A 22265-nucleotide genomic window follows, 5' to 3' on the forward strand; every position below is an offset into this window, starting at 1 on the left:
GCGCGTGGCAGCCGCCAGGTGAGTGTCCCAGACGCGCCCTTAAGACAGCCCCACCTCTCCCTAGAGACTCACTCCCCCTCCTTTTATGGAGAGGGGGAAGGCAGGGGCCCTGGATCCAGACGGTGGAAAGCGGCCGAGCGCCCGGGTGGGGGCCGGGCCGGCTCTCGTGCCCTTTTTGGCGCAGCAGCTCTGGGCGCTGCCCTCTGCTGCTGCTGGGGCCCGGGAGAGGCGAGCCGGCGGCAGCAGCGCTTCTGCGGCGGCCTCCTCCCCTCCCCGCCGGGTGCCGCAGGATTGCAGCTGGCACTGGAGGGTGGGCAAGCTCGAGGGAGGGGCGCGCGGGGAACCCTGCCGCCTGTGCTCGGAGCCGGGCGCCGGGCTTTGATGGATTTGGCTGCCTGCGTGAACGCGAGTGTGCTCACTGCAGTGGCGGTGGCGGCCTGGCCCTGCCGGGCCCGCAAGACCCCCCGCACGCTTCCGAGGTGCGGGTCCGGGGCCCGGAATCCGCGGGAGGCGGGGGGCGGGGGCGGGGGAGGGGCGCGGCGGCGGCGCTATAACCCCCTCCCCGCCGGCGGCCGGCTCCACACGCGCGCCCTGCAGAGCCCGCAGAACTCCGGCGAGCCGGACCTGCCTGCGCCGCCCTCCTCCTCCTCCTGTCCCTGCGGCTGCTGCTGCGGCGGCGGCGGCGGCGCCGGCTCGGCCCTGCGCCCGCCCTCAGGCCCGCGCGGGCGGCGCAGCGAGGCCCCGGGCGGTCGGCGGCTGCCAGGCGGCGCGGCCGCGGGCGCTGCCCGTTCTCGGCCGGCGGAGGGCGGAGCGCAGCGCCGTAGCCGAGGGCGCGCCGCGGCGGGGCGCACGCAGGCCTCCGGGCCGCGCCGTGCTGGGCCGCGCTGTGCCCGGCCGGGCGGCGGCGGCAAGAGGAGGCCAGAGGCGAGCGCGGGCCGGCGGTAGGCACGCAGAGCTTCCTGCAGCCCGCAGGGAGAGCGCTAGCCGGCAGCTGGGGCCCGGCCGGGCGTCCAGACAGGTGATCGGTGGTGCGGCAGCGGCCCCAGCCTCGCTCCGGGGTCCCTCTCGGGGTCGATGCCCGCAAATATGCGGAATTACCGGCCGGGTTGCTCCTAAAGCCAGCGCCGGGGAGCGAGCGCGGCGGCGGCCAGCACCGGGAACGCACCAAGGAAGAAGCCCAGCCCCCGCCCTCCGCCCCTTCCGTCCCCACCCCCTACTCGGCGGCCCAGGAGGTTCCCGGCGCTGCAAGCGCGCTCTCCCTGTTCCTCCTCCTCCTTGCTGGCGCCGCACTCACTGCTCGCGCCGAGCGCGCTCCGCCTGCTCCTTGCTCTCCGCGCCACCCTCCTCCGGGCCGCGTTCCCTGAGGGATGGTACTGAATTTCGCCGCCACAGGAGCCCGGCTGGAGCGCCCGCCCTGCGGCCTCGCCTCCCCGCCGAGCCGCCAGCGCCTCGGGACGCGATGAGGACCTGGGCTTGCCTGCTGCTCCTCGGCTGCGGATACCTCGCCCATGCCCTGGCCGAGGTGGGTGCCACCCCCGCGCCCTGTCCCCTCTTTCCTTCCCCCGGCGCACGCCCCCCGCGGGCCCGGGCGCCCCAGACTCTGCAGAAAGCATTTTGATTTCTACTAGACTGGTCAATTTTAAAATTTTCTCAACTGGGTTCTATTTTCTGCCATGCCCAAGTGTGTCTAGTGAGTCTACAGCGTGTTGCGTCGCTCTGCCTCGAAGGGACGGCGGAGCTACGAGGTGCAGAGTGGGGAGAAAGTTCCGGGGGCGCGGGCGCGTCTTCAGGGAGGGGTAGCTGGGTCGTGGCGGGCAATGCAATAACGGGGTGCGGGCAGCAAAGAAGGGGGTGTGTGTGAGCTGGTGGAGCCCAGGGAGAGAAGCTGGGCGGCTAGTAAACAGGTAGAGGCAGCTGCGGCGGAAGCCCCAAGCTGGGCAGGGTGGGCATCGCCGAGTCGCAGCCCCGGGTTTGATTCCCAAGCCCGGCGGAGCGCAGGGCCCGTGCAGTCCGGCCCGCCTGGGGCCCTGCTTACAGGTGGCTGAGCGAAGCAGCTGGGGCCGGGCCAGGCGCCCGCGCCCTCCCACCGCTGGCGTCCCCCCACCCCCCGCCCCTGAGTCCCCAGGAGCTTTGCCGTGATGAATGACTTTCCACAGCCTCTGTCGTGGGAACTTAGTGCTTGAGCCCCCCAGCGACCCCCGACTCCCTTTAAACACCGGGAGGGAGAGTGGGGGAGGCTAAGTGGTGGGGGTGGGCTGGGAAGGGACCCGAGAGCCAGAGGTGGATATTTAACCCTCGCTTTCCCTGCAGCCTCTCCCGCCGCCGCTGGATTTGGGCGTCCTAGTCGGCGCTAGGGCCGCGGCTGGGCCGGAGTCGGGTGGGGCGAGCGCGCGCGCGCGTGCGTGTGTGGTGAGGGGAGACCCTCTTCTCCAAGAGCTCGGCCCGGGATTCCAGGGCGTGAAATTTAAGCCCCTGGCTAGATTAAAGTGTTAGAGCTGCCGCGACTTTCGTCGTCGATCCGTGACGCATTTCGACTCTCTTTATCTAGATGTGGATTTCACTATTAAACCAGAAACTCCGCGGCCCCCTCACCTCCCCCAGACCTGTAACTGACACCCCAGGCGAGGGCTGGAGTGTGGGGGCTTTTGTTCCAGCAGTACAGGCGGTAGTGGGGTCTCTTTTTGAAAAGGGCAGACAGGGATGGGGGCGGAGAACTTGGGGACTCAGCCACTCCACCCTCGTCTCGGACTCCACCGCCCGGGCGGGGTCCGTGTGGGCTGCGGTGGTGCAGCCCCCTCGGGCCTGGCAGGAGGCCCTGGGCTGCTGGACGCGCGCCGCAGGCGCTGACCGTGTGGTCTGCTTGCAGGAAGCTGAGATCCCCCGCGAGCTGATCGAGCGGCTGGCCCGTAGTGAGATCCACAGCATCCGCGACCTCCAGCGACTCCTGGAGATAGACTCCGTAGGTAAATCGCGCCCCTGCCCTTGGCGCGGGGAGGGCGCGGGTGGCGGGCGGGGAGTCTGCGCGGAGCCGCCCCCCGCGCGGCCCGGCCGGGCGCAGCTCAGGAGCGCACCGAAAGGTCAGAATCCATTCCCCTGCCATAAACGCCCAGGCGCATGAGTCAGGCGTTTCTCCTCCAGTCGCCACTTTCTCTCCCAGCGGCGGCCGAGGGCTGCTGGCTCACGGGAGGACTGTTTTCGCAGTTAAGGAAAACGCCGCGTGTCATGAGAAGTTCAGCCGCAGCAGCGGAGAGGGCGCCCGGCTCGGCCGCCAGGTGTGCGGGCTGCGGAGCGCGGGATTATTCGGGGTGGGCAAAGCCCTGGTCCGTCCGCCTGGCCCGCCGCCCACCTGGCTAAACCCTGAGGGGCGCGCAGCCGGTGGGGCCAGAGCCCTTTAGTAAGCACTGCGTGCGGGTGCTGCGCTTGCTGCGGGGCTGGGCCTCTGTGTGGCTGCCGGAGGCCCGCGTCTTTCTCTATTCACGACCCAATAAAAAGGCACGCCTAGGACACATGTGCTTGGGGCTATTTTGGGGACTCACTCTAGGAGTCTGGAGCTCAGCCACTTCAGAAAACAGTTTACTTGAAGAGTTTTGAAGCTCTGGTTGCGCTGTGGGCTAGATCCAAGGTTGCAGGAGTTAAAGGGGTCTCTGCAGTGGGGGCAGTGGTGGTGCTGGGGGCTGTGCTCTCCGAGAACTACAGAGCCGGTGCTGGAGGACCAGGTTTCCTCTAGGTCGTTTGTGGCGCCATTTTCAAAATTAACACTTTGGAACTCCATCCTGAGTTAACTAGGGAGGTACTCAAGCGGGAAAATGTACTGACTGGCTTTTTAAAAAGGCCTGAGATGAACTTGTCAAGAAGAGGAATGAAAGGCAGCCAAAGTGAAGAATTTTAAGTGAAATGAAGATTTTTCTCTCACTGCAACTACTCTGGAAAGGGGGGTGGTGGGGGAATTAAGTAGAATCACATGGTCTAGTCATTTGGAAATTTGTACCTAATTATGATGGTGGAGAGGCCCAAACTGTTTTCATTCCATGCCAAAACCATTTTCTAACAAGGCGGCTGGTTTCTGTAGTTTCTTGACCCAGGAAATCCTTCTCCTGATCCTTATCAGGAGTGGGGTAGGATTTCACTTGGAGATCAGAGTTGGGCCAGGGGATTTTGACCCAGTCCCTTGATGTGCAAGCCTGGGGGCGAAGGGTTTGGTTTGGGAAACTGGGGAAACACTCGCTTGGCATTTCACTGGTCCCTGGTGGATTTGGAGACATAGAGACTGCCTTTCTTTGAGGGTTCCAGGGCTTTGCTTTCCTGGCTTGTGGGGGTGAGACCTTGTTGGGCTGGACCTCCTGTAGGTTAGTCTTTTGGGATGCGGCATGGAAATGGGCCATTCACTTTCTGCTGGGACCATTCTTATTCTGGTCTCTGGAGCCCCGCCTTCCCCACCCCACCCCCACCCATTAACGCTTTTAGCATTGCAGCTCTGTGGGGTTTGCCCATGGAATTCCTGACCTGGGGGCTTCTGGGCTGGAGCCTTTTTTGGAGAATCCAAAGGGAAAAGCCAGAGTGCACTGATAGTCCTCAGGCTGTTTTCAAATTGCCCCTATAAAAATGTCCTGTGAGGGGAACTGCCTGTCCCTTCTGTCCTGGGGAATGCAGGGATGGGTCCTAGTGCTCCTGTCCACCTGTCAGACATTTGGGTCTGCATAGGATTCTCTGAGTGCCTGGGGAACTCTCTGGAGCCCATCTTGCTCCTTACTCTTGGCCTGGGGTGAGGACCCTTTGTGACAAAAACCCCAAAGTATCTCTCTCCTCTCCCTGGTTCACCTCCCCTCCCCCAGGTGTGGAAGCAGAAGAGTCCCTGAGCAGAGGACAGGAATGGCCTGTTGGCTCCTGAACTTGTGTTGGGTTCTCCCTGCCCCCACCCCTCCACCTTCCTGACTGAGGGGATTTGTAGACCGCCCTGGTGGCCACGTTTCCGGGCCCTGGCCTCCCCCTTAAGTCTACTCAGAGGTACATCTGGCCTGTTGGGGGTACCCTGGTCTGGCAAGAGCCATTTAGAAGGCTGGGGTGAATGAGGAAAGGTCAACGGCTGGGAGAAGCTCAGTTTGACTAACCCACTGTGGGGCTCCCCGGAGGGTAGTCCTTAGGAGGACTCTTGCTGATAGGTTTCTCCAGGGCAAGTCTATAGTATAGGGAGAGAGTAAGAGGCTTTGGGTGTCCCAGGTTCCACCTTGAGTTTTTTGGGTGGAGCTTTGTGATAGACAGTCCTTTTTGTATTCTCCAAAAGAGGCTCCAGCCCAGAGGCCCCCAGATCAGGAATTCTAAGGGCAAACCCCACAGAGCTGCAATGCTAATCACATATCCAGTAAGCCAGCTGCTCCCCATTTTATAGATGAGAAAACTGCGTTCAACCTGATAGCTCCTCCCTGGTGTGTTCAGACCTCCAGAGGCTGTGGGGTTCCTGGCCCAGAATGTCACCGAGCTGGGAGTGTTCCATAGTGTACAGGATGGGGGGGGGGGATTTGCCTGTGTCTCTCAGTGACCAGCAGTCATGGAGTTTGGGGACTGTGTGGCTAGATAGATGTTCTCCAGAGTGGTCTAGCTGGATGTCCAGTGGGTCATTGAGTAACTGATACACAAATATCCCTATCCTGGCCATTAAGACCTGACTGGGGCAGAGCATGAGGAGTCTTCTGTCTTGTGAATTGCCATGTGTCATCTTGTGGACACTTGCATCGAAGACCAAAGGGAAACTGCTTGGTGAACTGTCCTGAGAGTGGTTTCAGGGGATGATTCACGCAGCGCTATCAGGGGTCTCATTTAAATTACTGCCAGAGCATAAATCAGCCATCATACATCAGACTGGCTGTGTCCCCCAGAACAAGGGTCTGCTTTTGGCTTGTGACCACCCATCTTGATCCGGGAACAGAGGGCAGGCTTGTCTGAGTAAGAGCTGCTCGCACTGTCTTGTCTCTAAGGAGATAAAGTGTCAGCGTTGCTGAGCTTTGAGGACCAAAATTCTCTCAGTGCATTAAATTGGGCCAAGGGGCCTGGGGTGGGAGTCTGAACCACTGGATACTGGTCCTGAGGGTCCTTTCATGAGCCATCTGTCCTTGTCTTGTTCCATTTCTTTGGGCCTAGGTTTCCTTGGGCGTGAAAGGCTGATAGAGCCTTTACTTCATACCTGTAAAGGTTAAGACTCAGGGAAGCAATTGAGCCAGCCTGATGGTAGAAGGGGTCAGAAGGTGCCCTTGCTGAGTCTCCAGAAGCTGAGAGTGGACCTTGTTGGTTCGGCCATGGCAAGATGGGTACCACCAGGACATGACTCACAATGTCACTTTTCCATGAAAAAATGCTCCTTGTGACAATTGGTTGATGGGAAATTCTTATTGCATGAGTAGTTGTGTTCTGATCTTATTTTGGGTCTCCCCCCCCAAAAAAAAAAAAAAAAATCAGTGACATTGGAACATTCAGTCATTTTTGAAGTCAAAAGTTGGGCTCGGCCCGACCTTCATCTTGGACTTTCATACCTTATGCAAGGGTTTTAGTTCTCATTTTAATCATGCAGGTTCCGTACATCTCAGAGAAGTGGAGGAGGCCAGGGTTTCTGCAGATGGCTGTGGATGCTTGGGTGGGTTGGCAACCTTGGGCTGCACATCAGACACTGGGGTGGGCTCCTACCTGGGCTAGGAGATGGGAGGTCCTTTGAGCTGGAGAGGAGAGGAGGCTGCAGGATAGGATCCAGCAAATCTTGGAGAGTTCTGGCTATTGGGCACATGTCCTGGGACTCCCTGCTACATCTGGAGGGCCCAGGCTGGGGGGCCAGGTAGGACCGACGATAGCTAGGTATGGGTGGTGTTGGACTCGTCCGTCCACATAACAGGTAGTAGGGCTGTATCCTTCTTCAGCCCCAGAAATCGGAGAGCCTGAGACTCAGGGCTATAATCTCTGTGGCCCTCCTCCCTCTGTACTGTGTGGGGCTGGGGTTCTTGGTGTGGTCTTAGTGCTGGGCTGTTGCTCTGTAACTGGAGCCATCTGGGTCCCCACTGCCTAGACATGGCTGCAGGCATGTGGGTGAGATCTACTTCCCTTTCTGCAGACCACCTCCCTTCTCTGCCTGGTACCCTGACTCCTGCCTCAGGCCTTCGGCCACTCCTTAGTTACACTCCACGAGCCTACGTGCTGCCCTCCTGCCGTTTTCTCATGGCCTCTGGCCCTCAGCGCAGACTTATTTCAGGAACAAGTAGGGGCTGGCTCACAGCCCAGTCTGGCCTTGCTTCTGATGCCCCTCCAAGGTTAGGACACTTCATCCAGCAGGAGCCTCAGTAGCCCCGACTTTCAGTGCATTACTGTGGCTGTGGTAGAGCCCAGGAGATGGACCCCGCTGGGTGGTACAGCCTCTTAGCTCTGGGATAGATGGCCTCAGGGACTTTCTGACCTGGTTGAACCCTCAGCTTGGCTTCACTGGAGAAGGTGCCATAGAGGAGACCCCCCTGGAACCCCTTCCTGAAAGGGGTCTCAGCTTTGCCAAGGGCCTAGCAGGAACCCTTGTGTGTCGGGGACCTCGGTGTTGATGGGACTTTGTTGGTCTGGTTGTGTTTCATTCACTGCCCATCTGAAAAGCCCTGAGTGGAGGTAGAGGGCTCAGGGGACTCCACCTGTCTTGCTAGGAGAGGGTTGGGCTGAGCTTTCTGGCCCTTTGTCCCCAGGAGGCTCTGAGAGCTGACTGGGGATCCTGTATTTCAGGCCCCCCGGGCAGACAGACCACACAGGCGTGGACAGTTGGTCTCCATGTTCTCTTTCTACCCATAGGAGCCGAGGATGCCTTGGGAACCAGCCTGAGAGCCCACCGGGCCCACGCCACCAAGCATGTGCCCGAGAAGCGGCCTGTGCCCATTCGGAGGAAAAGGAGCATCGGTGGGTTCAGGAGCTGCGCGGGTGGGAGGAGCTGGCCATGAGACAAAGGCTGGGCTTGCTCCTCCAGCTCTGGCCTCCTGCCCTCTCGGAGGCCGCCCTCCTCCACCTCCATGCGGTGTCTCCTGCCTGCCTTGTGCTGCAGTCATAGTCCCGGCCAAGAGTTTCCAGGAGAGGAGAGCCATCATAAATTCTTTAAGTGCCCCGTCTTGTTGGGGCCTGTCTATGTGGAGGCCTTGCTGGAAAACGTGGCTGAGCTTAATTTCCAGTTCCTAATGTGAAGCACCAGGGCCCTGGGCCTCTAGCCACAAGACGGGTGCAGCCGGGTATGCCAGGCCTGGGGCCTCTGGAGACACCTTCCCTAGGGCCCTGCCCCACTCATCTCTGTCTCTGGGGCTCCAGGCAGGCCTCCTTTGGGGAATAGCTGGCCTGTGCTCTCGGGGTTGGGGTGACCCACTCAGTCCCATTCTATCTGAGGGTGCCGCCGCTTATTGTAGGGCTGCTCATTGCTGTGTGACTCTGGGGCAAGTGGATCCCCTCTGTCTTTCACCTTTGGGTGTGTTATGTAGGTGATTTCTAGGTACCCTGAGCAGGGGACATTGCTGGTGCCAGCATGCATTTTATACCCTTCAGATCAGACTCTAGCCAGGTCCCTCCATCCAGTGCTCAGGATTCCTAGTCCAGGTTGGGGGTGGGTGGAAGGCCTCCCTGGAGGGTCCTGGGCTGGGGGGCTTACTGTGGGCAGTGTGGGGTGACTCCTCCTAAATGCCCAGATCAGCATGTGCAGCCCAGGGCCTGGGGGCTTCCCTGGAGGACTCTCATGCCTACTCCTCCTACCTGCTATGTCAAGAGGCCCTCAGGGTCTCCTCCCGCTGTGGACAGGAAGCAGGTGGAGGAACTGACTGCCTCCCCTGGCCCTGTGTTAGAGCCTTCAGTTAGTTCAGTTCAGGCATATCTGTTTCCTGAGGGAGCCTGCAGAAGATGGGGCTGCTTGCCCTGGAGTGTGGGGACTGTAGGGTGTGCACACAGGTCACGCTGGCCTCCCCCTGGCTGGCTTGCTGGGCTGGGCCTCTTGCCCCTGGCTGCTTCCAGCTTCCTCAACTTTTAACCTGGGGTCCAGATGGGCCCACCATGTTGCTGGGGGCAGAGGGAGCAGGCTGTGGGTGGCCCCAGAGCCTGTCCAGGCCCCTTGGCTCCTGGCTGGGTTCCCTAGGCATGTTGAGGGGACAGAGCCTCCCACTGGCAGGCCTGGGGCTGGCTCATGACCTAGTGACTAGGCCTGGTGGCTGATGTGGCCTAGTAAGGGTTATCTGGGGAGGAAGCTATGTCCCCAGAGTCCTGTGAGGAACTCACACCTGGTAGACAGATGAGGTCCTTAGGGCTGTGGTGGCTGTACTGAGGATAGCAGGGCAAGAAGTGGCTACAGCCTTCTCCTTGGGGGCATCGGAGTGGCCTCTTGGTGACCTTTGTGAGTTAGGCCCTAGGTGGTGTGGGGCTTGCTGCTGGGCCTGATCCCCTGCCCTCCTCCTCCTTGGCTGCTGTGTGTGAGGTAGGCCCAGTGTGGCCAGGGGCTGCCCAGGGCTTCCTTTGGGGGTCTTTGCCAGTAGCCCTGTCTTCTTCCCTGGCTCCTGAGTGGCTGCTGGGGACCCAGTGTGCCAGCTCCCATGAGAGGCATCAGGGATGTGGGGTCAGCTCCTTCCTAGGCTGGGCCCGGTCAGGCTGGATGGCATTAGGTGGGGTCAGGAAGGGCATGCACACTTAGCTGTGCTGTGCTAACAGAAATGGAAGCGACCCCTGTGTCACCATGCGTTTGCCTCTGCAGAGGAAGCCATTCCTGCAGTCTGCAAGACCAGGACGGTCATTTACGAGATACCTCGGAGCCAGGTGGACCCCACGTCTGCCAACTTCCTGATCTGGCCGCCGTGCGTGGAGGTGAAGCGCTGCACCGGCTGCTGCAACACGAGCAGTGTCAAGTGCCAGCCCTCGCGGGTCCACCACCGGAGCGTCAAGGTGAGCCACCGCAGCACAGGGTCTGCTGGATGCTCTTTTTCCTTTACTGGGGATTGTTGAACCCAGAGGGGCTTTACCTCTGAGCCACATCCCCGGCCCTTTTTATTTCTGAGACAGAGGTCTCACTAAGTTGCTTAGGGCCTTGCTAAGTTGCTGAGGCTGGCTTTGAACTTGGGATCCTCCTGCCTCAGCCTCCCCGGCCTCTGGATTTACAGGCGTGCACCAACATCCTCGGCTGCTAGGTGCTCTTATGTGGTGGAGGATAAGGAGCAGCATAGGTAAGGCCAGGTGGAAGGGGATTAGGGCCTAGTTACCTGGTTGGCATTGTTGCCACCAGCCTGTGGTCACTAAGGACCAGCACGCAGCTGGCTACAAAGCTGTCTCCTAGGCAGGGCCCAAGATATGGTGGCCCCTGAGTCAGCCCTGGGGAAATCAGCATGGTCATGGTTTCTCTTTCACCCTCGAAGTCCTGGGGCAGATTTTGCTGCTTTAGGTCCCTCTGGGCAGCTGGATTGGCGCTGGTAGCTTTCAGCCTGAATTATGGATGTGGGCACTGGGTCTGGTCGCACATGTCCATCTGAATGGCCTCCCTGTTGAGTGGAGATTTCCTGTGCCATGGTCTGGGCATGGCCTTCAGAAGGACTTTGGAAAGCAGGTGTTTTGGGTGTCTCTGGGCTCCTAGGAGGCTGGCTGAGGCTGGAGTCCTTGGGATTCCCATCTGGGGGCTGGATACTCCTAGGGCTCTGCAACCTAGAGTTTGGCTCCAGTTGGTTGAGATACCATTATGTCCTGTATGACTGACTCTCAGGACAAGCAAATCCAAGCCGGGGGTGTGGCAGGCCTGCCAGCAGAGCAGGCCACTTTGGCTTAGCCAGGAAGTATGGTTGAAGTTTCATTTTTGGGGCAAGGTTGGAATCCACTCCTGACTCTAGGAAAAAACCATTTCAGATTCCACCATGTGCATGTCCCTGGAGGGAATGCTGGGAAATGGTTAATGGTTTGCTTAAAGGACCCCTTGCCAGGTCTTAGACGCAGGGTGGTATACCTTAGACTTTTGGCTGAGACTTGACTTTTTTTAAGAGAGAAAGAGAGAGAGAATTTTTTTTTAATATTTATTTTTTTTTTAGTTTTCGGCGGACACAACATCTTTGTTTGTATGTGGTGCTGAGGATCGAACCCGGGTCACACGCATGCCAGGCGAGCGCGCTACCGCTTGAGCCACATCCCCAGCCCTTAGAGACAGGGTTTTGCTGAGTTGCTTAGGGCCTTGTTAAGTTGCCGAGGCTGGCTTTGAACTTGCAATCCTCCTGCCTCAGCCTCCCGAGCTGCTGGGATTCCAGGTGTGCATCACTGGGCCGGCTAGCTAAGACTTATCTTGATCTCCAGGACTTGGTCCTCACAGAGCCCTGGAAGTTGAGTGAGCAAATTCCAGACTGGCACTCCCCTTCAAGGGCCCAAGGGTTTCCCTGGGCTCAGGGCTTGTCTGGGGAACTCTCCTGTCTGTAGGTCAGACACTGGAGGCTGACTCACTTCTCCAGGCTTCAGTGGCCAGGGATCTCTCCCTTAGCGTGAGCCCAGGCCATCTCTCCTTGTGTGACCCTGGCCCTTTCCTTGGGCCTCAGGGTTCTTATCAGTGGTATGTTGGCGGTGGCAGAATGGCAGCGGGGGTGGGGGTGGGGGGGTGGGGTCACATAGTCTTGAGAGGCTGGGATACCTGGTGTCTCCTGGGCACAGGCATAGGTCAGATCCAGGTGAGATGTCTTATGTGGGCACTGGGCACTGAGGGGCTGGGCTGTTCCTATGGCCTCCAGCTTCTGGGACTTCCCACATTCCCCCTTTGTTTCTTTGGGGGTGAGGACAAAGAGTGTCCCTTCCCAGCACGGTAGTGGTGCCTCCCTCCCTGGTCTCTAGTGAGCCAGGTAGGTTCGAGGTCTTTTGGCCTGGCGCCCTCAGAAATGCCCTCCCTGGGAAAGGCCCCTTCTGGGCACTATGTAGGGGTCATGCTTTTTGGCCCTGTGGGTCTTGTCTGCCCAGTAAGGTTGTGGCCAGCCTGAGGGGATAGAGTCTTGCCGCCGGAGCCTGGCCCTCCCTCCTGGGAAAGTTCTCCCCCTGCTCACCCATAAGTCTTCAGGGGAACATCTGGCCCCGGACACTGGGGGCTGTTGTAGAGGCAGGGAGGTCAGCAGGAACTGGAGGCCCATTGTGGAAGCCAAGCAGGAGGCCTGTCCTGACCTGGACAGAGGCACATGGGCCTAGAACATGGACTTATTTGGAGCCAAGCACTTGTATGTGGGCAAGGGGCCAACTGGGTTCAGGGGGAGCTGGGGAGGCCTATGGCAACCCTGTCCACCTGGAACTCCAGTCTTTATGGTCTTTGGAAGAACATTTTCAAGTCCCTTGTCATGTAGATGGCAGAAAGGCTGGGAAGGGCACCCGGGCTGGTGAATCAGGCTCTGGGAGTCTGGTGGTGTGGCTGGGGTGGATGGCCAGTCTCCTGTGACTTCTAGGAGGAAGCTCAAGGACCTAGGTGTGTTGGCCACTGCCCCAGTTCAGCGTGGCACCTGGGCTGGGATTTCCTATCTCTTGTGGGGACGTGTAGAGAGGAGGCCTCTCTGTGGGCCTAGCACCTGCAAGGATTGCTAGGCCATCATTGGCCATCAGCCCTGGGGAGAGGCCACCAGGGGTCCTAGCCATGCTTCTCTGACCTGCTTCACGTTGTCAGCATCTCCTCCAGACCTCTATCATAGGGGTTGGGCGAAGGGAGCAGAAGTGGGTGCTACTGGACAAGCCTGGCCTAAGAGCTGTCCCAGTGGTTTAGCCTGGACAGAGCTGAGGCCCAAAGTCCCAATCCAGAGTGAGTAGCTTGTGGTGGTTTTTACCTAGCAGTGTCCACCCCTGGCCTGCACTGGTTGGGGGCCACTGTGAGGTTAGGGGTGGGGACCAGCTCTGAGCTGCCATCTACTCTGGCCCTGCCAGAAATGGAGGCTGCTCTTGCTGCCCAGGAAAGCTTTGGGTTGGTGCCTTTTAAGGCAGCCTCAAGAGGAGGGGCTGGGGCATCGGTTCATCGATTCCGTTGGCTCATCTCCACAGCAGCACCCGGCTCTGGCTGGGCTGTGGCTCTGCTGGGCAGGACCTCAGGCTTCTGGAAGAGTCTTCTCACCAGGCACCAAGGATGGGCCTCCCTCCCTGGTGGAGGCCAGAATGGTGTTCTGGGGGAGTTCCCAGGGGGTCCCTCAGTCATTGTTGGGGTCCTCTGCAGGGTCTGGGGGAGGGGGGTGGTAGTAGTAGCCTTGGTCTCTGGTGAAGGGGTCTCAGCATCTTTCCCTGTGTGGGAGAGGCAGGGGCACTAGGAGGCTGGGTGTCAGCATGGTGGATAGTGGTGCCTGTCAGACTGTGAGCCCCAAAGTCTGGAGTCACTGCATTTGAGATGCTGGGTTGGGCCTTAGGAGCAGGCCCAGCAGGGCTCCTGTTCATACCGGTTTGAAGTCTGGTGTTGGCCTCCCTCCTGGGTTGGGGGAGGACACCTGCGGGTCCTGTAGACCCATGGCTCACTCCTGCAGGGCTTCAGTGGGGGTTTGGCTAAGCAGGGGTCTCCTGGATTCGGAGAGATCTCCATCTCTAGAAAACAGAAGGGCCTGGGATTTGAAGCCTGGGGACCCTGAGTGGGGCTGCCTGCTTGTCTATACCATTTCCTCCTGTAAAATGGGCCACACGGTGCTCATGCCTGCTTGTAAGGGTCACATGGCTGGGCTCAATAAATGGGAGTTTGTATCTGCTCTGTCCCGAAGCTCTAGAATGGTCAGGACCATCCCTCAGGGGAGGTCTCTGAAGGGTGACAGTGACCGGAGGATTTTGGTGACTTTACTAGAGTGGATATAAGTGGTTGTCTTTGAAAGAATGGGAATTAGGATGTTGGGTGTGAGAAAGTGCAGCCCATTTGTCTCAGAAAGAGGAGGAAGGGAGGGAGGGAGGGAGGGACCGAGTGCTGAGGGCACAATGACCCAAACTGGGAACTGGGTGGGGCCTTGGAGCCTGAATAGGGATCCCCAGAACGTTGTAGTCTCTATTTTCAGAATTGGCTTTCGTGAAGAAGGCTTTTGAGAATTTAATATTCGTAACGTGTTCTTGGGAGAAAAATGTAGCCATTTCCTGGCCAGACAGAGGTGGTGGAGCAGCCAGAACTCTTGCAGACCCAGGAGCAGGTGCAATCATAAATCGCTGTCTGTTTTTCTCTGATAAACATGGGGCTGTCTGGAGAGAAAGCGTACCCCCAGACTGGAGCGGCCCCATCTGTGTCCCTCTGGGACCACAAGGGTGGCATTGCTGAGACCCCACCCTGCTCACGGCACCCACCTGTCTCTGGAGAAGAGCAAGCCTGCTACCAGCTTGGGGGTTGGGGGTTGGCCTGGTGGGTGGTCTTGGCCTAGCCCAGGCCCTAGTGTCTGCCCTGCTGGGGCATCTACTGTTGATCAAAAAGGCTGTGCCACCCGGAGGGCTGAGGCCAAGAGCAGGACAAGTACCTTGCCTGAGCCTGACCCCAGGGCTCTAATAGCCCTGCCCTGTTCCTCTCGTCTACCGCAGAGGCCAGGGGTGTCTGGGAGCAGAGCATCCACCCAGACAGATCCTCCTAGGAGGGTGAAGGCTACTGGGCTCAGTTTTGTGCATATATTACGCAAAAGCCAATTCACGAAAGCCGATTGTGAAAATAGAGACTACAACATTTTGGGGAGCCCCACTCAGGCCCTGAGCCCCCACCCAGTCCCCAGGCAATTAGCATGGAGACAGACTTGGAATCTGATTCCTGGACAGTGGGGGTATGGCTGGGTGCAGGGTGAATGAACCTCTGCTGTTCTAGAGTCTTGCTGAGGAGGGGAAGTGTCCCATCCTCAAAGGGAAGGTCTCTGAGACACTGCTCTGCTGGCTGGGGGCCACAGCTGCTGTGTGGAGCTTGAGGACTGGAGAGGGGGCCTTGCTGGAGCCCCTGGGGGTCTCCAGGCCTGGCCTCTCTGAGCAGAGCCTGGGCTGGTTTTGGAGGGGGGGCCTCACGTTGAGACATTGTACGTGTGGCACTGGCTCTGTCCCAGTCCTGGGCACCTTATCCCTCCCCAGCTCCCTGGTGGGTGTGCTTGATGTCCCCATTTCACAGGAGAGGCCAACGTGTCTGAGGGCACAGCACAGCTCATAGGCTCCTCCTCCTGGGCCATGAACCTGGGGAAAGAGGGCAGGAGTAGGTTGGCCGAGGCCGCTGCACGCAGGTACCTGGTGGAACACCCTGGCAGGGAAGCCCGGGCACGGCCTACGCGCCTTCCTCCCGGCCAGCATCTCTCCCACCTCCTGACGTAGCGAAACCTTCAGGGCTGACCCCTGGCCCCCAGCCACGCCCTGCAGTCTGAGCTCATACCTGGCAGCCTGTGTTCACACCTGAGAGCCCACGCCAGTCCATACGCCCGCCAGGCACCCGGCACCCTTTGCACTCCAGGTTAATCATTAGCTCAGCCGAGGTGGCAGCCACGGCAGGGTTCAGCAGAGCCTGGTCCCCAGCACCTCAGGGTTGGCTTTACCTGCCTGTACTCCAGGTGGCAGGCAGGACAGCCCAGTGGTTAGGGTCAGACTGCCACTCTTGCTTTTAGGACCATCTTGGCTTCCACAAACCTCAGTTTCCTTTTCTGGCCATGGAGATGATACTCCTGTCTCCTTGGAGGGTCTGAGGGCTAAATGAGTGTTGGTCTTTGCACTTGACCAAGGAGAGATCGGCTTCTCTGGGCAGACAGCTCCTCATCTGTCCTGGGGTGAAAGGAGCTGCTGGGGGGACTTGCTTCCCATAATGGGGGTGTGCATTATGGACGTGTGTGCATGGCCGTGAACTTGCTTCTCATGTTGGGCACGTGTGTGTGTTATACAGGTGCACATGAAAGTAGAGCTGTATTCCTGTGATCCGGTGTGTGTGGTCTAGGGTGCAGCGCCTGTCCCGCAGGGCTAGGGATTGGCTTCTGGTCCCCCATTTTTGAAAACTCAGAGGTTGGGCCTGGGGCCCTCTGCTTTTTCCTGCAGCTACTCGGGGGGTGGGGGTGGTGGTGGAGTGGGCTGTGGGGCAGGTCCACCTTCTTGTTCTGTGCCCAGGGAGCTGGGGGCTGGATGTGGAGGTGCTCCTGCTGAGGTCAGAATGGCCTCTAAGCAATCTGCATTTGAAATCGTGGCCTTGTACCCACTCCTCCTGGATCCACCTCGAGTGGCCACTGTGGCAGCCCGGGGTCTCTGCCCCATGTTTTTGAGACGGGCAGGGCAGGCCTTTTCTGAGCCCAAGGAGAGCCTCAGGCCTGGTATGGAGTTGGTCAGTGGCTGTGGGTCTCCATAGTGGCTGGGACCACGTAGGGTCGGTCATCTTCTGGCCCCTGGAGTCCAGTCAAAACTTCTTAGAGGGCTATAGGCAGGTGGGGCCAGAAACTCCCCTACAGCAGGTCCAGCACCGGTCCAGCTCAGCGGCAGGGCTCTGTCTCCAGCCAGGGCTTCTTTCTCCGCACTAGTCATAAAACACACATTTGGAAACATTCCTGGGGCAGGTAAACATGGAAGCAGACGCCTTCCCTGCCCACCTGAGCCATGTGCAGCCCTCAGACCTCCCAGGCACACGTGAACCTTTGGGTTAATTTAAACAAATGGGACCAAGTTTGTTTGCACCTGGCACCCCTGCCCTCCCAACTCAAGGGAGGATCCCCGGGAGGGGAGGTTGGAGGTTGGAGGTCAAGTTTGGGCTGTTCCCTGTCTTCAGCCTGAGGAGGACCAAGCCATCAGGCTCCACCTCATGGTGTTCCAAGCCCCCAGGTGTCAGTGGCTCTGCTGTCTTGGCAGGTGGCCAAGGTGGAATACGTCAGGAAGAAGCCGCGGTTGAAAGAGGTCCAGGTGAGGCTGGAGGAGCACTTGGAGTGTGCGTGCGCACCCTCCAGCCTGAGTCCAGACCACCGGGAAGAGGAGACCGGTAAGTGGCGGCTGCTCCCTGGGGAGCACAGGATGAGCCCCAGGGCTAGCTGGAGAGGAGGGTTCAGCCCGAGTGAGGCTGGTGGGGTCTTTCCCTGGGTTCTCGGGGCGCTGGGCATGGGCAGGTGAGGCATGGCTGCCAAGCCCTTGTTTGGGTGGGCAGGAGGAACTGATGGGAAGAGGGGGCACTGGATATGGTGGTGGCCTTGTGATGGGGTCCTGGCCTCCACCCTGCAGGGCAGTAGCATTGAGGTGCTGTGACCTGCTCTTGGGCCAGCCCCAGGTGCAAAGGAGGGGACACGGAAGTGTCTGTATGCCAGGGCGGATCGAGCTTCTTTCAGAAAGATAAACACCTCAGGTATTTATTGCTGCAGCTTTGCTGGACAGCCTCCCGAGGCCGCTCACGGTCCCTGCCCTTTCATTAACAGGAAGGCGTAGGGAGTCAGGTAAAAAACGGAAAAGAAAAAGGTTAAAACCCACCTAGAGCGCCAGCCAGGTAGGCCCCGCCAGCGGGCGCTGGGATGCTGCAGGGATGGGAGGCCAATCCACAGATCACTGCAGCGAATCAGCTTCCCTGGGGCGGGTGCGAGGCCTTGGGCTGTGTGCTTGGGTGTCTGCTGGGTGCGGGCTCCTCGCAGCTCTCCCCCTCCTTGGCTTTGCTCTGCTCTTCCTGATTGGGCTGCAGAGCATCACACACGAGTGGAAAGGTTTGGGGTGCTGGAGCAGTGTGGTGGGACCACCTCCTGCCCCCTCCATTGGCAGCTGGGGAAACTGAGGCCTAACTGGTTCCAGCTCTGGGTTGTCGAAGGCTCAGTGGGTCTGGAAGTGCTTTATAAATGTACAGGGATGTTGGCTCTTGGGCATCAGCAACATCAGAGATGGAGCGAGGGTGGAAGTTTCTGACGCTCAGGTAGAGATGGGAAGAGCCAGGCGGGTGTGGCTGTCCCAGGTGTCAGAGCTGCCTCATGGGCCAAAGTGACTGCTCAAGCTCCAAAAGTCATACTAATACTCTAGGCTGGGAGAGAAAAGGCAGGTGGGGGAGAGAAAGAAGGGCCAAGGTAGCAGCCCCTCTGAAGAGTCTCCCAGAAACCCCACCGGGGCTGTTGCCTCCCAGAGGAAGAGGGCGGCTCTGGGCCTTCCCAACCTTGGTTGGCCTGTCTGGCTCAGGAGCCTGGAGCCCGGCTGGCTTGGCCCTTCCTCCTGGCACGTGGGCCTCTCTGGCATCCAAGACAAATAGTTGTTGTAGACTGAGAGGAGATTCCTCAGAGATAGTGTGTCTGAGAGCCCTGGCTCCTGTTGGGCCATGTGGCTGGGGAAGTCGGCCGGTCCAAGGGGCTTTGGAGGCCTGTGGGTTGGGCCATTTGTGAGGACCCTGTGGGAGGAAAGCACCCACTTGGCATCCCTGAAGCAGCCCAGCAATGCTCAGCCAGGGCCTCCACAGCCCAGGGTGTGGCAAAGGGGTGGTTCCCTGCCTGTCCCCGGGGTTTATTCCCCTTCAGTGAAAGGGAGCACTCAGGCTCCAGCCACAGGGGGACCACATGCTGGAATGTAGGATGCAGAAGTGAGGTTGGTTGGGGCTTGGGGTGTGGCTCAGAGATAGAGCGCCTGCTTAGCATACATAAGGCCCTGGTTCCATTGCCAGCATTGGAAGTAATAACAACAACAACAAAAGAGCCCAATGTAGATCAGTCTGGCTCAAGGAATCTCTCTGTCTGGGGCTGGTGACATCCACCCTCAGCTAGTTGCATGGCCCAAAATCGCTGCCAGAGCTCCAGAAGTCATGTCCAGGACCTATGCTGGAAAGAAAGGAAGGCAGGGGGGAGGGCCAAAGAACCCTTCCGGGCCTCAGTTTCCCTGCCTGTACAATGGGAGCGTGGAGTTTGCTCTCAAAAACACGTTCTTCTGTGAGATGCTATGAGCCTAGTCCCAATTCTTTCAGGATATGGCCACCATGGTTAAGATGGCCAATTTGATTCTTCAAATTGCACTGGCAAGTTTAAATCCTCAGACTTAACACCGTGGGTGCCCTTGATTGGGTTCAACTGCTTCAGTGATATGTGCCTGGTGGCCCAACCTCTGAGCCTCTGTCTCCCCTCTTCCTTGCAGATGTGAGGTGAGGATCAGCAGCAGCCCTCTCCTGGGACACGGATGTACATGGCGTGTTACATTCCTGAACCTACTATGTACGGTGCTTTATTGCCGGCGTGCGGTCTTTGTTCTCCTCCGTGAAAAACTGTGTCCAAGAGCACTCTGGAGAACAAAGAGACAGTGTACATTTGTTCAGTGTGACAGCAAAGCAAGTATTGTAGCACTCGGAGAAACTGTAAGCTTCCTTGTCAGAGAGAGAGAGAGAGAGAGACAGAGAGAGAGAGAAAAAAAACAAACCACAAAACACGACAAAAAACAAAAACAAAAAACGGACTCCAAAACATCTAAGCCTTCGGCGGAAGGGCCGCCCCGCGCGGGGTGAAGTGCAGTGGGCTCGCGGTGAAGCGCAGTGGGCTCGCGGGTGGATCTGTGTGGGCCGCGGTGCTTTTGCTGAGTCGGAGCCTGGTGTGGAGAAGCCAGGCTTGGATCACCACGTGGACACCCCTCGCTGCAGCACTCCAGTCTGTGGGACCCTCCTGGGAGCCTTAATGGGTTTTTTTTTTACACCGTAAAGTTACGGAGCTTTCCTTTTTACTCTTTGCCTAGCTTTCCCACCCCTCCCCCCCAACCTTTTTTTAATTATCTCTTGGATGACATTTACGCCGATAACACACGAGGCTGCTGTAACTGTCAGGACAGAGCGACGGTATTTTTCCTAGCAAGATGCAAACTAATGAGATGTATTAAAATAAACGCGGTATACCCACCTATGCATCATTCCTACATGCTTCTGACTTTCCTGTGTCCCACCGCCCCACATACTCCCTATTTTTTTTTTCTGATTTAAGCCATTTCGAGAGGACTCCACCCAAGCCATCGAGCAGAGTGGCTTCCCGATGATGCGGGCTCCCCACCTGCAGGGGCATCGGGGCAGAACCTAGATTCTTTATTTTTGGTAAAATGTTGTGCTTTGCTTGTATTAACAGAAATGTGTGTGTGTGTGTGTGTGTGGTTTCTTTGTCCTTTTCATTTTGATTTGTAAAGGTGAAGTTTGTATTTTTAATATTATCGGTTTTGTCTACCTGCAAACCTGCTGTTCTTTTTTTTTTTTTTTTGAACCAAAAGAAAAAAAAAAGCCATCAAGACGGATGCCCGTGGGGGAAGCATTTTTGTGGTCATGTTTCTGGTGTCTTCTGGAGTCTTGTTCCTGTGACCTGTTGCATGGGCAGTTGTTGGGTGAAAATGGGGACTGGAACCATCTGGCTGGAGTCCCTGGACCTGGCTGTACATGGGCTTCTAGAAGGCTGCTGCCGTTGGACTCCAGAGCGGACAAAGATGGACCAGAGAGTGCTGTCCTGCTGTGGGGACGAGTGTCAGATGGCGAGCCCGGCTGTGACCGCCTGCCTTGATGCAGTCTGCCTGAAACCTGGACGGCCACTTCCTTCCCGGTGCCTCTAGCTCTCAGCCCCTGTTGCCTGTGGGATTGTCTCTAGGATGGAGGCCTGTGTCCGGCTCCACAGTGCTAGGGCTTATTAAGTGTCTCCTTAAAGTTACCAAAGCAAGGCTGGAGGGCATGTGCTGGAGGCCAGGCCAGGAGTGTCCCCACCTCCTCTCTGTGGATGGACAGATGCTGTACCAGGGGCTAAAGTCCTGCCCCGCCCCCTCTGCCATCTCAACACTGTACCTGAAGTGTACCTCTGATGCATCCGATGTGTAAGCCTGTCATTTGTGTTTTTGTGAGATGCTGATGTGCTGCTTAGTATGTGCAAGGCCATCCGGTGAGATACCATGTCCATTAAAACTAGAGCAGTCCTGGGCCACTGCAGAGAAGTGGCACTTGTGGGAGCTGGCCTGTGGGCTTCTTTACCGCTCCCCAGGTGGAGGGTCCTGGTGGAGCCCAGCTGGCCCCTCCTGGTCTGCTGGGGAGTGCTGGCCTGGCAGGCGGGTGGAGGTGGGGCTCTAGGCCAGGGAGGCTGTGGTCTGTGGTCTGTGGCCTCCGCCCTCGCCTGCAGCCTTTGTTGCAGGTCTGTCCTGAATTCCTGGCATTTCTCCTCCTGCCTGCAACCCCTCTGGCCTGGCCTCGGGCTGCACCTGGGTGTGAGCCCCAGAAGACGGCTTCTGCTCAGGGCCCTCTTCTATCTTGGGAGCTTTAACCTTGAGCCAGGGCCTCCACCTGCACCTCTGCTCAGTGTAGTAAGGACACTGCCTGTCATGTGCCTGGGACTTCCTGGGGTAGGGTGTATGTGTGGTGGGGTGGACTTTGGCATCTCCCACCACCTGGTGCTGTGACCTTGGGAGCAGGCCGCACCAACCCCTGGTGTTTCTGGGCCTGAGCAGTGGTTGGAAACAGGTCCCTGTTCTGGCCTGCAGTCCTGAGCTCCTTGCTCACAGCTTGTTCTTGCCAAGGCCTGCCAATCTTGCAGCTTTTGCTGGGCTCCTTCTCTAGGTCTAGGTGCCCCTTCATCCGGGCATCCTGGTCTGTGAGCTGGTTGGACAAGGCTGGCTCCAACCAGCCAGCCCCACTGTCCCGGCTGCCTGGGACTGTCCCAGCTGCGGCCAGGCTCCAGAGTCAGGAGCAGCTGGACCTCTGCCTGAGTCTGCAGAGAAGTGCCCTTGGCATGGACACTGCAGGTGACCTGTGACCCCTCTGTACTCAGAGAGTCTAGGGATGGGAACTTGAGCCTACTAGAAGGTTGCTCCTTTTCAAGATGGAGCTGTGCCCTTTGAGATGCTGTGACTTCCTTGGAGGGACCCTGAATGGACTGTCCCAGGGATATGGGTGGGGGGTGGGCAGGCAGTGGAGGAATTCTGTGGAGGCCAGGTGTATCTAGGAACCTCGCTCTCTCTGGGCCTGGGACTCCCTGCTGCTGTGGGTGCGGGCCTTGGCAGCCCCCGCCCCTGCCTGGTGCTGGCTGACTGTCCTGACGGCATCGTGGACAGCCATCATGGACAGCCAATGGCAGCCGAGCCCAGGAACAAGCGCTCTTTGCTTTTCACTTACAACCACTTGCTCCAGTTTCAAAGAGTGTCTGGATCCTCCCATGAGATGGAACAAGAATTGCTACAGCAGGGACACCCCCCAGCCCCCACCCAGAGCATACTACTAAGGTCACAGGAAGAAGCTGGATTTGAGCTCAAGCCTCAGTCACTGCTCACAGGTTCCCCTGATGGGGGCGTCCTGGACTGCTGCTAGCACCCTGTGTCACAGCTGAGAAACTGAGGCATGCAGAGGCTTTGGGACTGTCCCAATCTCTAACCTAGGAACCCTGATGTCCGATGCCTCT

General features: G+C 58.5%; 1 protein-coding gene across 2 annotated transcripts; it reads left to right on the forward strand.

The window, feature by feature from the left end:
* The first annotated feature begins 927 nt into the window (after window positions 1-927).
* Pdgfa (platelet derived growth factor subunit A) lies at window positions 928-19764 on the forward strand. 2 transcript variants are annotated; one of them, XM_027922800.2, is made up of 7 exons: window positions 928-1522; window positions 2867-2963; window positions 7807-7911; window positions 9731-9918; window positions 16768-16894; window positions 17322-17389; window positions 19000-19764. In XM_027922800.2, exons 1-6 carry the CDS (start codon window positions 1460-1462, stop codon window positions 17375-17377), a joined length of 636 nt encoding a protein of 211 aa, XP_027778601.2. In that variant the 5' UTR covers window positions 928-1459; the 3' UTR covers window positions 17378-17389; window positions 19000-19764. The 2 variants fall into 2 exon arrangements, with proteins under 2 accessions (XP_027778601.2, XP_027778602.2); XM_027922801.2 differs by lacking the exon at window positions 17322-17389.
* The last annotated feature ends 2501 nt before the right edge of the window (window positions 19765-22265 follow it).

This window comes from Marmota flaviventris, chromosome 19 (genome assembly GCF_047511675.1).
Source record: "Marmota flaviventris isolate mMarFla1 chromosome 19, mMarFla1.hap1, whole genome shotgun sequence".
In the NCBI taxonomy this organism is placed as follows: Eukaryota; Metazoa; Chordata; class Mammalia; order Rodentia; family Sciuridae; genus Marmota; species Marmota flaviventris.